The 20000-nt window shown below is 43.0% G+C and overlaps 1 protein-coding gene across 3 annotated transcripts in view; it reads right to left on the bottom strand.

Moving 5' to 3' along the window:
- Nucleotides 1-20000, bottom strand: part of CD276 (CD276 molecule) — a 122986-nt gene that overhangs the window by 47503 nt on the left and 55483 nt on the right. For 2 of the 3 annotated variants that reach the window (XM_029575161.1, XM_029575159.1), the window contains exon 5: nucleotides 3690-3827. The exons of the other annotated variant lie outside the window; for it this stretch is intronic. In XM_029575161.1, the coding sequence (XP_029431021.1) occupies nucleotides 3690-3827 (138 nt within the window). The remainder of the gene's footprint in view (nucleotides 1-3689; nucleotides 3828-20000) is intronic. 3 annotated transcript variants of the gene reach the window in all.

The raw sequence follows: 20000 nt of genomic DNA, 5'->3' as shown, positions 1-20000 counted from the left end.
GTTCTTGCAACCTGGACCGCCAAGCTCTCCAATCTGGTAATACCCAAGCATGGGAAGTGGCTTAACGGTGCCATCCTGAATGCAGGGCCCCTCCGTTCCAACAAACCCCAAGCTATAACAGAGAGCCACTTCCCTGGAAACGTGCAGCTCTGTTGGGAGGAAGATATCATTCCGTATGCATCCCCAGCAGGTCCCACCCGGCTCCGTCAGTAGCTGTCAGCATCCCCTCTGCCTGGCCCCACCCAGCGCAGAGCAGTTACAGCTCAATGGGGAGCCCGGCTTACTGACAGCGCCCAATTCTAATATTCAGCAGAGCGTGCCAGTTCCAAGTGATGGCACAGGCCGAAAGCCTGCATTCTGAGGACAGGCACAGGAGGCTTCGTGCCCTTAAAATGAGAGATGTTTCCAAATGCACAAAAGGATGCCCAAAGCAATGACTTAGCGATTTGCATTATTGCTTGTCAGCTCTTCTTTTCCGCAGGTGAGACTGAGGGAGGTCTGTCTGGTTGCCATGGAGATGAAGGCAGGATGTGCTGGGTTTCCTTGGGTGCTGCACATCCCTGGTCACAAACCTGATTGGCAGTTGGCAGAACCATTTACTGTCCAAAGACCGGGTCAACCAATAATGCGCTTCACAGGTGTAAGCAGACTGGATTCAGAAGGGCTGAGCTCCGCATAGCTGGAGGTTCATCTTACACGGCCTCTGTCCAGTGGTTCTGAGCCCTGGTGAGATGTTGCCCCAGTGCTGTTTTCCTGCTTCCACTCTCAGTGCACTTTGCTACAGTAGTAATAACAGGTACCCAGAATGCACTACAATCAAGTCTTAGGATAGCCAGGAGTTAGACTGACAGCACAATCCACAAGCCAAAATCTCAGGCCACTCCTGCCTCCGTCAAGGTTGGGATAAGGGAAGGATGTGAGCATCCTGTCTAAAGCGGATTGGGGGTCTCCTTCCAGCCCAGCTAGAAGAGCTGCTCCTTTAACTCAAGTCTTTCACCTTCCGTCCCTGTTCTTCCTGCTTCTCTCGTTTTCCACTGCAGGTATCAAAATGCATGGTGGGGGGAGGCAGGTTCCAGAGCCTCCAGGCCTGACCTAAGTCTCTGCCACTTCCAGCCTCTGCAGTCACCTCAGAACTGTGCTTTAAACAGGCATCTCTATACAACACGTAACATATGCGCTTCTGTACAATGCTTCAAAAGAATGCCTGGTGAGGTAAGAACTAACACTCAGGCCAGATTATTAAAGTGACTGAGCAGCTGGACCTACCATGGAGCCAACCGTAAAGGCACAGCAGGAAATTACTTATTTTAGAAAACATAATTAAAACACATTTTTAAAATCCCCTTCATTTTGAATATTTTAACATCTTTTCTAACCACCTTCATGAACAGTAGATCCAGTAGGCTTCTAGTGTTGGGTGGTTCTCACTAGAACTTTCCACTGACTGGCTGTGGGGAAACCGGCCATTTTTTTTTTTATTATTATAAGTGATAACTACACGCAAGTCACTTGCAGCATTTAATCTTCTTCAGGTCCGAACATCATCCCACTATGACGCGCCCCCTCAATGAGTATAGGGGCATTTGTCTTTCAGTTCCTTTCCGGCTTTCAATGCTTCTCTCTTTTCCTTGCCCCCTTAAATTACAGTTCTCTCTTATCTTCTCCCTATGGCTTCTGTTTCTCACTTGTGAGTGCGCTTCTCCCCATTCTTAATGAATAATATTCATGAATTTGGTTAAGAATTTGCACAACGGCTTTTAACGGCACACAAATAAACTTTTCCAGCTCGAGCTGACTGGCTTCACCCTTATTCTAAGGCATTCTTTACAATACAGATACTGAGAAAAGAGCTCGCATGCCTCTCTCTCTGTTGCATCCAGGTTGTTTTTCAATTGTACATGCACAGAAACTTAAACACTCGCAGCCTTCAAGCTAAGCGCCTAACTTTGAGAGCCAGGAATGCAAGTTTAAAGCTTAAGCTCCTAACTTTCAGAGCCTCGCGTAACTTGAAGAGAGCACAGACACACACAAACGCATTTTGGAAATGAGCACTCGGTGTAAAGAAGGAGACTGTGTGGACTCAGTGGCGTACGCCTTTCCAAGCTCGCTTAAAATGGCCGACACAGGTAGAGCATTGCTTCAGCACGGCATCTCTGCTCGCCTTAAGCTAGCAAATTCATTACTGATCTCCATTTGAAAGTTGACTACAAAGTTCATGGACATACTTGGGTGGCAGAGGTTTCGCATTTGTAATTAAAAATTCATTTTAAAAGGTTTACTTACTTAACAAGGCATTTCAACATTTTTGGCCAGGGGTGCATTTTTCCAAGAGCAAGTGATTGATCGGAGGGGGGTTCATTCAACGGCTGGGTTATAGATGGATGATTGAGAATAACATGTTAAGAACGTTTTCCTCAAGCCGACACATTATCCTTATTTTCTGTGATGATGTCTATTTTAATCTTTCCCTTGATACAGTCAATCATTGCTGAACCATGGTACATTTCAGGGGGGTGGGTAGGAAGGGGTTTAATGCAAATTTTTTTCTATTTTTTTTCTTTTAAGTATTCAGTCTTTTTGATTATTAAAATGATTTTTTTGTTAATAGATTTTGTGAATAGGGATTTTTGACATTTATTTTGACACTTAAAATACAAGTATTTTCTGGAAGAATGCTCATCATTTTCCGCTGATTTCCTTCCTAGCTGTATAGGATCAATTATTCATCATTTGGCATTTGCCATTGACTGACTACTCCATATATTCTCTTAATCTATTTTCTAGCTACATACCTCTCTGTTGTATACCTAATGGGGTTTGTTTGTTTGGTTTTTTTTAGACTTAGCGCATTAACAACACTATTAGATGCAATAATCTTTTGGAGGTAATCAGATTAATATTTCTGAGATTTTAGAAGGATCAAAGATCCTTACTTTCTTCTTTACATTCGGGATGCCAGATTATTGCAAAACTTTCTACCCAGGCCTGGTTTTCATGAACCCTCCACATCTCATTGAATCTGCTGCTAAGAGTCTGAAGTAGACCATGGCAGACCAGACCTACCATTTAGCAAAAAAAAAAAAAAAAAAAAGTGTCCCAGCTGAGAGAAGAATGGGTCACCGCCCACTCTAAATGCAGTCACTAATACAAATGCAAAAAGAATTGTCATCAGCTGCTGTACTGATTCCTTTTCATATCTATTCGCAGGAGCTAATAACGTTCCTTCCTGTTTGAGGCATTTTTGACACTGCCGCCATGTGAACAAGGGATGTGGCCCCCTCGGCTGGCAAACTAGGGTGAGTCACTATATTAATTTGATACCAAGCTTAGGGGGACTTGTTGTTGAGGCCTTGAATTAATAACAAATATCAGATGCTATTGTTTTTCCCCATCTTTGCGCTTCAGTCACTTTGCAAAGCACGTATAAAACTTCTGTCGTCATCTAGCATAACTTTGTACACAATCTGGATATGAAATAGTTACAAACTTGTGGCAGCTGGAAAAGACACGCTGCACCCAATGCCCCTTCACCAGCAGTGTCACTGTGCTGGACATGAGGTGGACAGACATCTGACTGAGGGACATCAAAAGCATGCATGCGTTTACGCTCTCCAGTCCCACTCCGAATCAATGCTCAGCACACAGGTCACTATTTGTACAAATTTATTTGTGGATTTTTACTTCTGTACCTGTATTCTCTTCCTCTTCACAAGTCTGGCGAATCTTCTTCCGGCAGATGTATGCCAAAGCCCCGAGGAGCGCCAGGACGCAAACAGAAAGCGCAACAATCACCCAGAGAGCCACGGCAGGGAAGGCAAGGGGCTGACCTACCACAGAAACATTATCAAAATTAGAGGCGGGAAATCACAGAATTCAGCGAGTCAAGTCAAAGCTCCCCTTCCATCCCAGCCTCCAACAAGCCACAGAACACAGCTCCCATTCAACCCGCTCCGTGCAGGCCTCCCCCTCTTAATGCAGAATTCAGCCGCTCATCTTATTGTTCAAGATTCCACCATTCCCACGTGTCTCCCCATTTACTAGATAGCACTGATCGCCAATTACCATCCGAACAGAAGTCAGAACACCAGTGATGGCATCCTGCTCAAAGGATGGTACTGCTCCATGCCGCCTTATCAGAGCAGTTCAGTAAGAGGCCTACAATGCCTCAGTTTTGCTCTGCTCCCACCTCCTTTCTACCCCCCTCCCAGTTCCAAATCAATATTTCAGTGTGTAAAACTGGACGCAGAGCTGGAAACTGGTGATTAAGAAAGGCTTGCCAGGAGAGAAAGCTCATACATGCATATCTTCGTGACCCAAGTCTCAGGACTCTGCATATGAGCTCTACAGCAGTCAGACTTCTAGAAATAATTTTCATGTGTAACAAAAAGGGCATCTCTGATGACGCATATGAGGAATAGCCCTGTGGCTGCAGGCTAGTCCTAGTTTTGCACTCAAAGCTGAAATCCACAATATAGACGATCGGTACATTGCATCTAGTTATAATAGCATGGTTGCCACGCTAATCCACTTAAATGCATACAAATAAAGGTTAACAAACAGGAAAGGAAATAATGAAAGGTGATACTTTTTTATTGGACTAACATTATATTTCTTGACTAGCTTTCAGGAGCTAACACTCTGGATTTGAGGAAGGGAATGTTAACCAAAATGAATTAGTCCAATAAAAAGGTATGGCCTCATATTTTTGGTTTGGTAATTTTTTTATTTCTGTGCATCTATTTATAATAAAATAGAACATGAGGGCAGATAAAGACCATATGGTACATCCAGTCTGCCCATCCGTATCTCCTGGTCAGCTTTATAGTCCCTTCCTCTTCCTAAGAGATCTTCTGTGCATGTCCCAAGCTTTCCAGAATTGACACTGCCCTCCTCTCCACCACCTCCACAGGAAGCCTGTTCCATGCGTCTATCCCTCTTCTATAAAGAAATATTTCCTTAGATTACTCCAGAGTCTACTTCTTTCTCCCTCAACTCATGACCCCTTCTTTCAAAGAAAGAGGCCCACATCTCCTGTGCATTTATTTCTTGGAGGTATTTAAATGTCTCTTTCTCTACTTTTCTCCAGAATGTTTAGATTTTCCAGTCTGTTCCCATTAGGCTTTATGGTGAAGACTATTGGCCATTTTAGTAGCCAGTAGCCACCTTCTTGACCAACTCCATCCAGTTTATATCCTTTTGAAGGTGTGACCTTCAGAATTGTACAAACTACTCCAACATGGTCTTACTAGGGACTTATACAGAGGCAATATCACCTCTTTTTTCCTGCTACTCTTCTCCATATGAATTCAGGTATCCATATGACTCATCTTCACCTGGCCATTTTAAGATCCTCAGATATGATCATCCCCAGATCTGCTCTTAATTCATGCATAAAATTTCACCCCCTATACTACACCACTCTTTTGGATTTTTGCAGCTCAAATGCATGACCCCACTTTTTTTCTTTTTTACCATTAAATCTTACCCACCGACATAAGAACCTAAGAAATGCCATACTAGGTCAGACCAAGAGTCCATCAAGCCCAGAATCCTGTTTCCAACAGTGGCTAATCCAAGCCAAAAGTACCCGGCATGTACCCAAACATTAAATAGATCACATGCTATTAATGCCGGCAGCAAAAAGTGGTTATTCCCTAATTAATAGTAGTTCATGGACTTCTCCAGGAACTTACCAAACCTTTTCTAAACCCAGCTACACTAACTGCCTTAACCACATCCTCTGGTAATGAACTCCAGAGCTCAATTGTGCAGAGTGAAAAAAGAGTTTTCTCTGATTTATTTTAAATGTGTTACTTGCTAACTTCATGGAGTGCCCCCTAGTCCTTGTATGATCCGAAAGAGTAAATAACTGATTCACATCTACCCATTCAAGTCCTTTCGTGATTTTGAAGACCTCTATCATATCCCCCCTCAGCCATCTCTTCTCCAAGCTGAACAGCCCTAACCTCTTCAGCCTTTCCTTAAAGAGGAGCCATTCCATGCCCTTTATCATTTTAGTCGCCCTCCTCTGTACTTTCTCTAGTGCTACTAGATCTTTTTTGAGATGCACTGACAAGGACTGCACACAGTATTCAAGATATAGTCTCACTATGGAGTGATACAGAGGCATTAGGACATCCTCCATTTTATTCGCCAAGTTTTTCTTAATAATTCCTAACATTATGTTTACTTTTCTGACCGCCATAGCACACTGAGCAGATAATTTCAATATAATATCAACTATGACACCCAGATCTTTTTCCTAGGTGGTAGCTCCTAATATGGATCTTAACATCATGTAGGTACAGCATGGGTTAATTTTCTCATGCTGTAGTTACAGACTCTAGACTATTACTCAAGCTTCAGTAGATCCCTCATGTTGTCTATACCTGAGATCCTTCTTAGCTAAGAGGTTCATTGGGGCTGGCATCTAAAAACTTAATCAGGTACTGTTGGGTGTAGGGTAACAAGATAACTTCATGAATCTTTTTAGCCTGCTTTGTTTTATGGTGTGGCAGGTGAAATCCTTGGATGTGTTACTCTGCTTTTGCTATGAAAACACTTTATCCAACATGACTTGTTCTTTATGAGGGAGATTTATTTATTTGACTGAATATATGATCATTTTTATTTTTTTCATGCACTGCAAAAAAAGATTTAAGACCTCATCCTGCTGTCAATATACACATATCACAGTAGCTTTCAGGCATAGGCATATAACCTGCTGGTAGTAGCAGTATACAGTGCTTATTTCTAAAGCACAATTAGATATATGCGGTGCAATACAGATAAACATACAGTAAAAGACAATCCCTGCTCCATGGAGCTTACCATCTAGGCAGGACAGTCTATGGGAAATGTGTTAAAAGATTTAAAAGCAATCTCAAAAAGGCAAGCTTTTACTGGATTTGAATATGGCCACAGAGGGAGCAATACACAGAGCCATGTATTCCAGGCATTCGGTGCAGCAATGTGGATAGCATGGTGACAGGAGTTAAAGAGGTGCAGAAGAAGTGCACAGATAGCAGCAGTATTGCCCAGTGAACAGTGCTCATGAGGAAGGGTAAAGGAGAGAGGAGATACAGAGTGAATGCATTTGTAAGAGAAAGCCGTGGGAGGAAATCAGTCATCAAAGGAAAAAGAGAAAAGCGAAGAGGGCCCAGGACACAGCCTTGAGACCCATGGCCTGATGACAAAACACCCGAGGATACCACAGAAGTATGATGGGAGAGGTAAGAAGAAAACAAAGATAGAGCAGAGCCCCTAAAATACAACTGAGTAGCCGGTGACCAACAGTGTCAAAAGCAGCAGCAGCTAGGTCAAGGAGGAGGCGGATCAAGTAAGTGCCCTTAGCCTTGGCCACTGGAGACTTTGCAAACAGCAGTTTCGGCAGCATGTAGAGGGCAAAAGCCAGACTGGAGTGGATCTAGAACAACTTGACATGAAAGAAAGTCAAGACAGCAGAGGTGAACAGCAAGTTTGAGCAGTTTGGACATGACAGGGAGGAGGGACAGGGGACAATAGTTAGCAAGGGATGTAGAGTCCAGTGGAGGAGTTTTTGAGGAGCAGCATAATCACAGCATGTTTAAAGAAGAGAGAATAGTTGCACAGGCAAGTAGTCAATTGAGGATGTGACAGATAAAGGGGATGGCTACAGGGGAGAGAGAAGTGAGGGAGTTGGATGGGAATGAGATCTGTGGAGCAAATAGTGATGTTGGAGAAAGGAAGATGGAAAGTTTCCTCCTCTGTGATTTCAGAAATGAAATAAAGTGTGGCAGGAGCTAAAGGAAGGGGAGGTGTATGAAGTAGGGGGCGGAGAAGAAAGTCTGATGGAAAATTCACAATTCATTTTGTAAATCTTTTCATGAACATCATCAGCCATAGTTTGGGGCAGAGAGTGAAAAGGGGACAGGAGGCAGAGGCAGTTTAAGGAGGCGGGTGAGTGTGGCAAAGAGACGGCAAGAGTTGCAGGTATAGGATTTTGCCAGATGGGCACAATAATCTGGCTTTGCAAGTGCAATAGCTGACTGGAAGGAGGTGAGCATGAATTTGAAATGCATGAAGCCAGCATGGGAATGGGACTTCAAACAGAGATGCTCTGTAGAATGGGTACAGAACACAGGAAGCAAACTCGGGATGTAAACCAAGGTTGAGGTCTGGCATGCCTTAAGGATGTGGGAGAATGGGGGCAGGAGTTTCTCAAGTCACTCCTACCTGTGTCCTTCTTCTCCTCTGCCAACTCCTGACTCTGCTCTGTGCCGTACGGCTGGAATAAACTTCCTGCATCAAGGCATTATGCACCTTCTCTAGCCCTACTGAAATCTTCATGAGGCTGCTTTTAAATCCTAACCACTGCTCTATAATAAATACACTTCCCACAGACTCATTTGTCATGTTTGCTTTGACTAGATTGCAAGCTCCATGTACAGTGCTGTGTATGTCTAATGGCAAGAACATAAGTATAGTGTTATAACGAAAAAACTGTCTCATCAACAGACTCTGAGAAGGTTGTAGAGAACAGGAGAGATGAGAGTGTACTGGAAAGGATGCAAAAATCAATAGCCTGGCTATTCCTAAAGGTGTTGGTGGTGATTGGAAAAGACTGCTATAATGGAGGGGAAGAATAGAGATGGAGAAGCCTGAAAGCAGTTGGCAGAAAGGTCTAGGTCAGGGCAATGGTCATGCTGGGAGCAGTACAGCATAGTTGGAGGTCAAATGAAGAGGTTAAGGCAAGGAAGTGTGAAGCAAAAGAGTTGGAGAGGTCATCAATATGGAGTTTCAAGTCCCCAAGAATAAGGAAAAGGGAAGATGGTTCAAGAAGGAAAGCCAGGAATCAAAAAAAGTCAGCAAGGAAGAAGGGAGACAATAGAAAACAGCTACCTAGAATAAAAGTGGAAAAGACAAATGGAGCGAGTGGGCCTCAAATAAAGAAAAGGAGTGGGTTTGAGGTAGAAAAAGAAGTTGAAACATGGAGGAGGAGAAGAAGAGTGGCAGCCTGACACCACCACCCCGGGCTACCACGTGTGGTGGATGGGAGAAATGATAACCTCATGACTGAGAGTAGCAGCAGAGTCCTCAGCGGAAAGCCAAGTCTCTGTCAAAACAAGAAGATGGAGGGAATGAGAGATAAAGAGGTCATGAATGTAGTAAAACTTACTGGAAATAGAGTAGGTACTCCACAAGGAACATGAGAATGAGAGAGAGAAGAAGGGATAAAGTGGAAGGATGATGGGGTAATTTGCCTTGGAAGGTCAAGATTGGGATTGATGTCTCCAGCTGAAAGGAGGAGATGAATATGGAGAGAACCGGAGGTGGGATGACAGCGACAAGAGGCTCTCAGGGAGAGAGGTGAAGACTGGATGAAATTTGGAATGTTTTGAAGCTCAAGAGCAACTGGGGAGTTGCAAAATGTAGACCGTGGACTAGATGCTTGTAATGCTTTGCAGTGGGGAATACAGTTGGGAAGGGTAGGCATCAGGAAGAATAGTGGAACCATAGGAAGTAAAGAGAAGGAAAAATGCTGCTGACCTAACACAGTCCTCTGGCATACGCTAAGAGACTGGTTTATAGCTTGCCTCTTGAAGGAGCAAAAAGTGCGGATACCCACATCTCAGCGGATTGTGGCATCCTGTGAGCTGCTCCAGATTAAGGTTTTTGTAAGTGTAATTCTATTTGTGTAAATACAAGAAATAGGAAAGAAAATAGAACAGGATATGGGTTGGGCTAAAGTCTATATAAGAAGAACAAGAAACTGGGGTGGCTGGGTAGGCGACAAGTATAGTGGAAGAGACTTGAAGCCCCTTAATAAAACTTCCTCTTTACAAAATGATGCATGGACATTTGAGGATGCCTAGTTTCATTCTTTGGTAGAGAAATGTACATATCATTTAGACTTCTAACAAACGGTAGGGTGGCCTTCAAAATGCTCAATGATATTGCACTGGGCTCTGACCTTCCTAAGATTACAATGCAACTGACCTATATCTCTATAGGTAAAAAAAACAATTCTAACAGGCTGACGCAACAGAGTGTGCTCGCCTAGCGCACAGGTTTATGTGCATTTTGGACATGTTAGATTAGCATCCGATGCAATAAGGAGGTTAGCGCGTCCAAAATACAGGCCCAAACAAACACATAGCTGATCGCGCTCATCACATGTAAATTCCATGTAGATGTGGCTTTTAGCTATGACCACCCTGATGCAGAAAATCTCTGGGTGCCCAACTTGCACTTTTTTGGTTTTTTTTTTAACATGGCAAATTTAACTCCAGCCCTGGAGCTGACGTTACATCAATCCACGAGTCAAGGGCGCAGGAGAAATTGAAAAAATAGTGTACTGTGTGGTTCCTACCTTTATTCTTAAACACCTACTGCTTGTGGTGTTTTAAAAATAAAGGTATAAAACAATAGTTTGATGAAAAAAAAATTCTGGACACAAAATATACACACACAATAGACATGCTCTAGGCTAATTTCGCCCCTTGCTACTGTGCGTGTATATTAGGTGTCCAGAAATCGACCTGAAGTGGGATAAAACAGATGCTCATATTGAGCGCCCATTGCAATCGTGGGTGACAGCTACGACTCCTGGGCTCCCGATGTATTAGAGCACTAGGGAAGCATAATTCATCCTTAGTGCATCCCTTTTAACCCAGCAGCTCATTAAAATATAGCATTGGGTGCCCAGGAGATGTTGCTGTGAGTGCTATCGGAAAACAGGTGCTCAATGGGAGTGACCGTTTTAATGCATGTCTTATTACATCGGTCCCTGAGTACGTAGTGGGCAGGGGAACTTGACAAGCATGTGCCGTGTTCACTGGTTGTGTCTTGCAGCAGAAATCCGAATGAAATTGGATAAATGATTCAAAAGTTATTATGGGGGGGGTGAAAGACGCTTACAGGGAGGAAGAGAGACACAGAGTCGTGACGACTTTACAAAACCTGTTGCTGCAGAAAATGAGACTTAAAATGGATCATGGGCCAATTAATTTATTATAAAGACAGTTTGTTGGAATAAAACAATAACAAATGCTGTACAGAGTTTACCTTGCTATTGTCAAGATCTGTCATAGCTGTTTTTGCTATGAATAGGGACTATCACAACCTGCTTTGAAATAATGATCTACACTTCATTCTAACAATGTTAGATAGTTAGTCACAGCTAAGCATGCCATCTTGAATTACAGAGCCATGGTGTCCTCAGCCAATATGAGTTTGATATAGCTCCATCTGGTGGTTTGGTTCTTGCTCAGCCTGACTCTTGTACAAATAAGTCTTTCAAAAGTGGAAATGCTGACACTTTTGCATTGCAAAGCTGGTCCAGAAAGTTTGTTTTTACTAAAAATTCATCAAGTTTCATAATGATCCACCAAATTTCACTCTGGCATATCACTCCCTCAACACTGAAATTGTACATATCTGCAAAGCAAACCTATCCGATACCGTCAGTACAGCCAAACTACATGCAATCGAACAGCAAGCTTAACAGGATCCTCAACTCACATTCCTGCTCTTGGAACTACTCAGGAATACTGCAGATAGCTGCGCTGATTGGTGCTTTGATCAGGCAGCAAGTGCCAGACATTGCTCCAATGATACTTTTCTGCCAAATTAAAGAGTTATAAGACTTCCCAGATTCCCAGCCATAGGAAGTTGATTCAGTGCCTTACCAACTCTGTTCTTTAGCAGTCTCCCTTTTTTTTTTACCAAAACAATGAATACTTTTCAAACATTTCACTGGAAAATGTAGAAAATTCCCTTACAAGGGCTTCTAAATTCTGACACACACAAAGCAAGTAGGAGAAAGTTTAGACCAATAATCATTGGCAAGTTAAATGTAAAACATTGATAAGGCAGGCTAAGAGAGAATTTGAAAAAAAGTTGTCTATAGAGGCAAAAACTCATAATAAAAACTTTTTAAAATATATCCGAAGCAGGAAGCCCTCAAGGGAGTCGCTTGGACTGTTAGTTGATTGAAGGAGTTAAAGGGGCACTTAGGGAATAGAAGGCTATTGTGGAAAGATTAAATTAATTCTTTGCTTCAATGTTTACTGATGAGGATGTTGAGGAGACACCCATTTCGGAGACAGTTTTTAAGGGTAACGATTCAGATGAACTGAACCAAAATCACGGTGAAACTGGAAGATGTAGTAGGCCAGATTGACAAGAGTAGCAAATCACCTGGACCAGATGGTATACACCCCAGGGTTCTGAAAAAACTAAAAAATTAAATTTCAGACCTATTACAAGTAATTTGTAATGTATCATTAAAACCATCCATTGCACCTGAAGACTCTTGCTGTAGTTTCATGATGTTAAGTTCCATATTAGAAGTTACCACCCAGAAAAAGATCTGGGCGTCAGAGTTGATATTACATTGAAATTGTCAGCTCAGAGTGAAGCTGTGGTCAAAGACAACCGAATGTTAGGAATTATTAGTAAGACAAAGACAAATAAAAAGTAAGCTGTCATAATACCTCCGTATCGCTCCACGGTGAGACTGCACCTTGAATTCTGTGTGCAATTGTGGTCACCGCATCTCAAAAAGATATAGTTGCACTGGAGAAAGTATAGAGAAGGGCGACCAAAATGATAAAGGGCATGGATTGGCTCCCCTATGAGGAAAGGCTAAAGAGGTTAGGGCTGATCAGCTTGGAGAAGAGACAGCTGAGGTGGGATATAACAAAGGCCTAGGAAAACATGAAAAGACGAACGGATAAGTGTGAATCGGTTATTTATTCTTTCAGATAATTCAAGGACTATGGGGACACACCACCAAGTTAGCAAGTAGTACATTTAAAACAAATCCGAGAAATTTTCTTTTTCACTCAATGCACAATTAAGCTCTGGAATTCATTGCCAATGTGCTTAAGGCAGTTATTGTAGCTGGGTTTAAAAAAAGGCTTGGATAAGTTCCTGGAGGAGAAAACCATAAACTGTTATTAATCAATATTGAATAGCCACTGCTTGCTGCTGGACTTAGTAGCATAGGATCTATTTAATGTTTTGGTACTTTCCAGGTACTTGTGACTTGGATTAGCCACTGTTGGAAACAGGATACTGGACTTGATGACCCTTGGTCTGACCCAGTATGGCATATCTTATGTTCTTATCAAATATATGTGATTTACACCAGAGGATGATTAAATTCTGTCCCTGATGGCTAGAAAGTTCCATTAATTTTTTTTTCATGGAGGTTTCCTATAAAACAGATCTTCCAGCCACAAAGGACTGAAGTTGCCAACTTCTGGTCTAAATCACATACAAGCCACCATGGTGCCCATTCTCTGCTTCCTTTCCTGTATTGCAGAGATGGACAAAGTAACTCAATGACCTGCCCACCATTCCCTTTTCGCGATTATACAGGGAAACATCCAGCATGAGAAGTTGAGGTTCCAATGCCAAGTTGATGTATCAGGTCTAGGAACAAAGGCATTGGTCCAACCCAGTTAATCAAAAAAATGGTCCATATGGGCTGAAGACTCTCTTAGGGTGAATTTTGGACCAGATATAAGAGTGGTACACAGCAATTGATGTTGAAGTCTCAATTTAGGGTGAAGATGAAAAAACTCCAGTGTCATTCACAGATAGAAGAGAGAAAAAAAAAATTCTATGGATTTTGTTTATTTCCTCTAGGATGATAAGGTGAGATATAACCAAATGGTTTACTGCTATTTTAACAGAGCTACTACTTTGTAGATCGGTGTTCTACTCAGGAAGCTGTGAAGCCATAAAGGGTTAAAACTGTCAGAATCTAAGAAAACACTGCTCTGAGCTTAAGTTAAAATAATCACAGACAAGTGATAAGAGTGGAACACTATATCTTCTGCTTCAATGGATGCAGTCAGTCATCTAGAACTGTGAGGTACTCCTGCTTCAATGGATGCGGTCAGACATCTAGAACTATGAGGTACTCCTGCTTCAATGGATGCGGTCAGTCATCTAGAACTGTGAGGTACTCCTGCTTCAATGGATGCGGTCAGTCATCTAGAACTGTGAGGTACTTCTGCTTCAATGGATGTGGTCAGTCATCTAGAACTGTGAGGTACTTCTGCTTCAATGGATGTGGTCAGTCATCTAGAACTGTGGGGTACTTGTGTTTCAATGGATGTGGTCAGTCATCTAGAACTGTGAGGTACTCCTGCTTCAATGGATGCGGTCAGTCATCTAGAACTGTGAGGTACTCTTGCTTCAATGGATGCGGTCAGTCATCTAGAACTGTGGGGTACTTCTGCTTCAATGGATGCCGTCAATCATCTAGAACTGTGAGGTACTTCTGCTTCAATGGATGCGGTTATCATGGCTGGTTTTGTTTTGGGGAGGCAGTGGAAACCATCAATGACAGATTAATCACCTCATTACCTTTACATAATGAGAGAAGCACACTGACATGAAACACTGGTCATAGCTGGTGGTGAAGAGGCTACCTGAGGCATTTTTAGAAGAATCTCTTCCTTCTTTGCACCTCTACCCCTAGTCCCATGAATTGACAACTTTTCATCAATCAGGGCAATCATCCCTCATGTATGAGATAAAATAATTGATCATTTTTCAGCTTTGGAAGATTGAGGCCTCTCTTTCATATCCCTTTAAAAACTATCATCAGAGTTGGGCAAGTCTCTTTCCTTTCTAGGCACTATTATATATAGAAAAGAAGCCTTATGGGATGCTTGCATCCGACCATCTGTCTATGATCCTGTATCACAGGCAAAAAAACGGCAGGAGGGAGGCTGTTGTGCTTTGACAATGTGACATGGTAGTTACAATTGTTGAATTTCATGCTTATAGGTTTGATAACTCCAGAGTCAGCGCGCTGGGTGTCACTGTTTGCTAGCAAGGGGCAGAAACGCTGCTGAGAGAGTGACAGACACCACCGGATACAGAAGAAAATGCCACCGAACTTCAAGCAGACAGACAACAATGAGAGGGTGCCTGTGAGTGGGCAAACTCAGCCAGGTCTACAAGAACGCCACTCCCACACCTATATGCTCAGCGTGGTAAAACACCCTTGATACTATTCAGGTTTTCTAAGTGGCATAAATGAAAAGTCAGTTTTTGTTAGAAAGAAGGGAGGACAGGCCAACTTTGCTTATTGTGGAGCATGAGCTATGTATGGGCCACTTATCCAGCCCTCATCCCTACCATACGTAGATTATATCCTCCTTCCACTGATATCTTCACCTCTCCACCATAGATAAAGGCTTTCTGTCTTAATTGCCCTCCACATTAACTGAACCTGAGTACAGAATACATCATGCTGTGGGGGGCACAGCCTGCAGGTGCAAGCCTAGGACAATCATTTAGCTACAACTGACTTCCAGCAAAAGATCTCAATGACGTTACAGAACCATCTCTTAACTCTTTCATAGCCAGCACTGGAGAAGAGTTATGGTTCTTCTCCACCATAGTTTATTCCAAGTAGGTACGGAAATCCAGCCCTTGTTCCACGGGTGGGCACAAACAATTCATTCCAGGACAGTAGGATACAGATATATGCTCGAAGCTCCATGCCCTCCTAGTTTCAGGTAGCAGCTGGCTGCATTGCCTCATCTGCATATTTCAACCTCCCCCACCTCCTACAGAAGATGCAGTAGTTACTTTTTTCCATGGTAATGTTCGGTCTCCTTGGAACACTGCGCAGCCACTAGAAATGTTTATGACACATGGGGGACCCTTCTCACTACCCAGTAATTGCCATGCAAAGGATCATTACAAAGCTAATTAATGTTACTTGGGAGTGAAAAGGTTAGAGATAGCTCTGGGCCACCAATAAGTGCTTTGCGAATGGAAACCATCTGTAACCTTGTTCTTTACCTAGCCCCATGAATTAACAATAAAGGGTCAAGTGTTTACACTCAACCCGACGAATTAACAATAAAAGGCTGAAATGTTTATGCCCAGCCCCGCCGAGTACTAACAAAGGTTATGCAGCGTTTTCATTTTACAGAAAGGAGACTAGCAACCGTGGTAAGCAGGCAATGCAACATGGCCAAATCAAAAGTCAAACAGGTTGAAATGCCCTTGTGGGGCAAATAACAGGGGATACTGCAGGTCAGGGTTGAGGGGAGGACATTCTGTGTGAGGGTCTCAGCCCTGAAACAGTAGGGGGTGCTGCAGATCACGACTAAGATGAGCTAGCACATCTGCACATGGATATCGGTACTAGAGGGACAGGGAGTGCTGCAGGGTCAGGACTGAGGTGCAATAGTAAAGCTGGGAGAGGATCTCAGTAAAGAACAAGCAGGGGAAGGTACGTTGGCAGGACTGTGCATGCAAGGCTCAACGCTGGAATAGGCAGTGGGTCAGGACCAAGCTCGGGGGGTGCACTGCAAATCAACTAAAGGCTGGTTCTGTACTGGAGCTAAGCAGGATTGGGGCTCGTAAAAATTTATTTCCCATCGTGGGGCAAACTGCAAGGACATTTTTCACCTGTAGGGTCTGCCAAGATAATCAATGCAAAATGACACCGGTAGTTTTGTTTTGCTTGCCTCCCCCACTCCCCCCCCAAAAAAAGTACCCGCACAAATCTGCACCTGCTTTTTGTGCAGGTACTCTATGGCAAAACAACACACACAGCCCCATCCTGGAGATACATGGGGAAAAATCCATTATGGTGACAAACGCGTATTTTTACCCACACAAAGGGTGGGCAATAAACAGCCTATTTCCACAGGAAAAACAGTGTTTTACCCTCAGAAATGGCTTTCGTTATTGACCTCAGTGATTTAAAGCCATAATAAATGTTAATGATAACAAAAATATTACAACATCGTTTTAAAAAAAATAATAATAATAAAAATAAACAATGTGCGCAAATTGATTGAAAATGATTTGCTATTAAAGCACAATGGCAATATTTTAGGTTTAACCCAGTAACTGAGAGCAAACATCGACCCACGGGTTCCATCCAGTCTGCCCAGCAAGCTTTATTTATTTTCAGACAGACAGCCATGTTATTCTGGTGTAACAAATGTGACACGAGATGGGTGGCACCCTGCAGAAGTCAGGGTCATAATGTGAAGCTTGAAGGGGGTAGACTCGGGAACGTCAGGAAATATTTCTTCACGGAGAGGGTAACGGATGCATGGAATGCCCTCCTGGTAGTGAAGACAACAGCAGCCATGGAATTCAAAAGGGCTTGGGATAATCACAGAGGATTCCTAGTGGCTAAAAGATGGAAATGAAGAGTAGGGGTAACCTATAAGGAGCAGCAGTTACTGCCCATTAAAAAAAAAAAAAAAAAAACCACAACAAAAATAAAAACAAAAACTTGCTGGGCAAACTAGAACCTTATGAACCTAAAATTAATATTTAACAATACATTCAGCTGCATTTTTATACTTGGGCTCATTTTTCTTCTCTGTTTTGTTTTCAATTGTACATAACAAAATCACAAGCATCCTCGTGAGAGAAAAAAGAATGAACATATAAATAATTTACATTCATCTCAGTCGAAGAAATAAGAAATGTCATATACATTCCCCATTAGAATCAATAAATAAGGAGAGATTGAGTGGAGGTGGGTAATAAAACAAAATAGTAAAAGGAAATAGTCATAACTCCTGTTCAAATCACCATCATAATATATCCCACCAGGCCTAGATTCAGGACTCCTAGCACTAGATCTTCTTTGCATTCAAGAAAAATTGCAATTGAGACAGATACAAAAAAACCCCCACACTTCACATTTTCATACATTGCAAGACATTTACAAGGATATCTAACAAAAATCTCTATGCCACCCACTTAAACTTCCCTGCATAGAACAAGAAAGTTTTCCCTCCCATCTTGTGTAGTTGTACATACTGTAGGTCTAGGTAAATGGAGAAATTATTTACCTGATAATTTTGTTTTCCTTAGTGTAGACAGATGGACTCAGGACCAGTGGGTTATGCTCCCCTGCCAGCAGATGGAGACGGAGCAAGCTGACGTCACAGTATATATAACCCTGCAATGAACCCAGCCTGCCAGTATTCTCTTCAAAAGCAACTGTGGACAGACTAGCAAAAAACTTGATTAAAAACAGTCAACCATAACTGTACTCAACCAACAAGAAACGCTGAACTCACGTAAGAATCTAGAGTACCCCAATCTAGGGACTGGATAAACACTTACCAGTAATCCCTTGGGATCCAGAGCCCCACAGGAAGACTACTGACACACTCATGTGGCAGCTGAGGGCGGGAAGCTGAGTCCATCTGTTTACACTAAGGAAAACAAAATTAAAGTTATCAGGTAAGTAATTTCTCCATTTCCTAGCATGTAGACAGATAGACTCAGGACCAGTGGGATGTACCAAAGCTACTCCCGAATAGAGTGGGAAGCTGCCCGCAGTCCAGACAGCACCACACGTGCAAAGGCTGCGTCCTCCCGGGCCTGCACATCCAGATGATAAAACCTAGAAAATGTATGTAAGGAGGACCACATCACAGCTCGGCAAATGTCGACAGGAGACAACAATCTAACCTCTGCCCAAGGCACTGCCTGAGCCCTAGTGGAATGAGCCTTAACCTGAAAAGGCAATGGCTTTTCAGCATCCACATATGCGGCCATGACTACCTCCTTAATTCAGCGAGTTATGGTAGCCCGCAAAGCTGGAGCACCCTGCCTACTCCCACCATGGAGGACAAAACAGGTGATCCAACCTTTCAGAAAGGCTCAGAAATCTCCACATACCGCACGAGTTTCTTGACATCCAAGGAGCGCAGGAAGTGATACTCCTCCATATCTCTGGAGATGGACTGGTTCAAATGAAAGTCTGACACCACTTTGGGCAAGAAAAAGGGAACAGTATACAGCTGTAACACCCCTGGAGTCACTCAAAGCAACAGCTTCCAGCAACACAAGGCCTGCAGCTCAGAAATTTGACATGCAGAACATACAGCCACCAGGAACATAGTCTTCAAGGTCAACAACTGCAAGGAAAGGCTACGCAGTGGTTAGAACATAGGGCCCGCCAAGAAATCCAGCACCAAGTTAAGACTCCACAAGGGGACTGATAACCTCAAGGGGGGCCTAAGATGCTTCACTCCATTCAAAAAAACGGACCACATCAGGATGTGACAAGGAATCACCATTCACCTGACCCCTGAAACAAGCAGGAACTGCAACCTGCACCTTTCAAGAAATTAAGGGCCAATCCTTTATTCAACCCATCTTACAAAAACTCCAGAATGAGCAGGATCTAAACTGAACGAGGAAGAACACCATGCTCCTCACACAAGGCCTCACTCTCCAAACCCACACATAAGCTAAGGAAGTAGAAAACTGCTGAGCGTGGAATAAGGTGGAAATCACTGTGGAAGAATACCCAAGCTTCAACAGGCGAGTCCTCTTAAGGGCCAAACCATAAGACAAAACAGAGTTAGATCCTTGCTGTAACCAATCCCAGCGCGGCGGAAGCCAAAAGGAAGTCTCCACCAGGAGTCTTCGCAAATCCGCATATCACGGACACCTGGGCCAATCCAGCACCACCAGAAGTACTAGTCCCCTGTGGCCTTCGATATTGCGAATCATCCTGCCCAGCAATGGCCACGGTGGAAAGGCATAAAGCAATCTGTCTTACAGCCAGACTTGTATGAGAGCATCTATGCCCAGAGACCACAGATCTCTTCTGCAAATGTAGAATTGAAGAACTTTCACATTGCGAGAAGCCGCCAGCAGGTCTAGGAACGGAAGGCCACAGCGATAGGTTACAGATTTTAACCTATCATTAAAATCATCCATTGTACTTGAAGACTGGAGAAGGGCCAATGTAACCCCAATATTTAAAAAAGGCTCCAGGGGCGATCCGGGTAACTATAGACCATGAGCCTGACTTCAGTGCCAGGAAAAATAGTGGAAACTATTCTCAAGATCAAAATGGTAGAGCATATAGAAAAACATGGTTTAATGGAACACAGTCAACATGTATTTACCCAAGGGAAGTCTTGCCTAACAAATCTGCTTCATTTTTTTTGAAGGGGTTAATAAACATGTGGATAAAGGTGAACCGGTAGATA

Source organism: Rhinatrema bivittatum, chromosome 13 (genome assembly GCF_901001135.1).
Source record: "Rhinatrema bivittatum chromosome 13, aRhiBiv1.1, whole genome shotgun sequence".
Lineage (NCBI taxonomy): Eukaryota > Metazoa > Chordata > Amphibia > Gymnophiona > Rhinatrematidae > Rhinatrema > Rhinatrema bivittatum.
The sequence above is the reverse complement of the archived record's forward strand: the minus strand, read 5'-3'. Positions and strand labels throughout refer to the sequence as shown.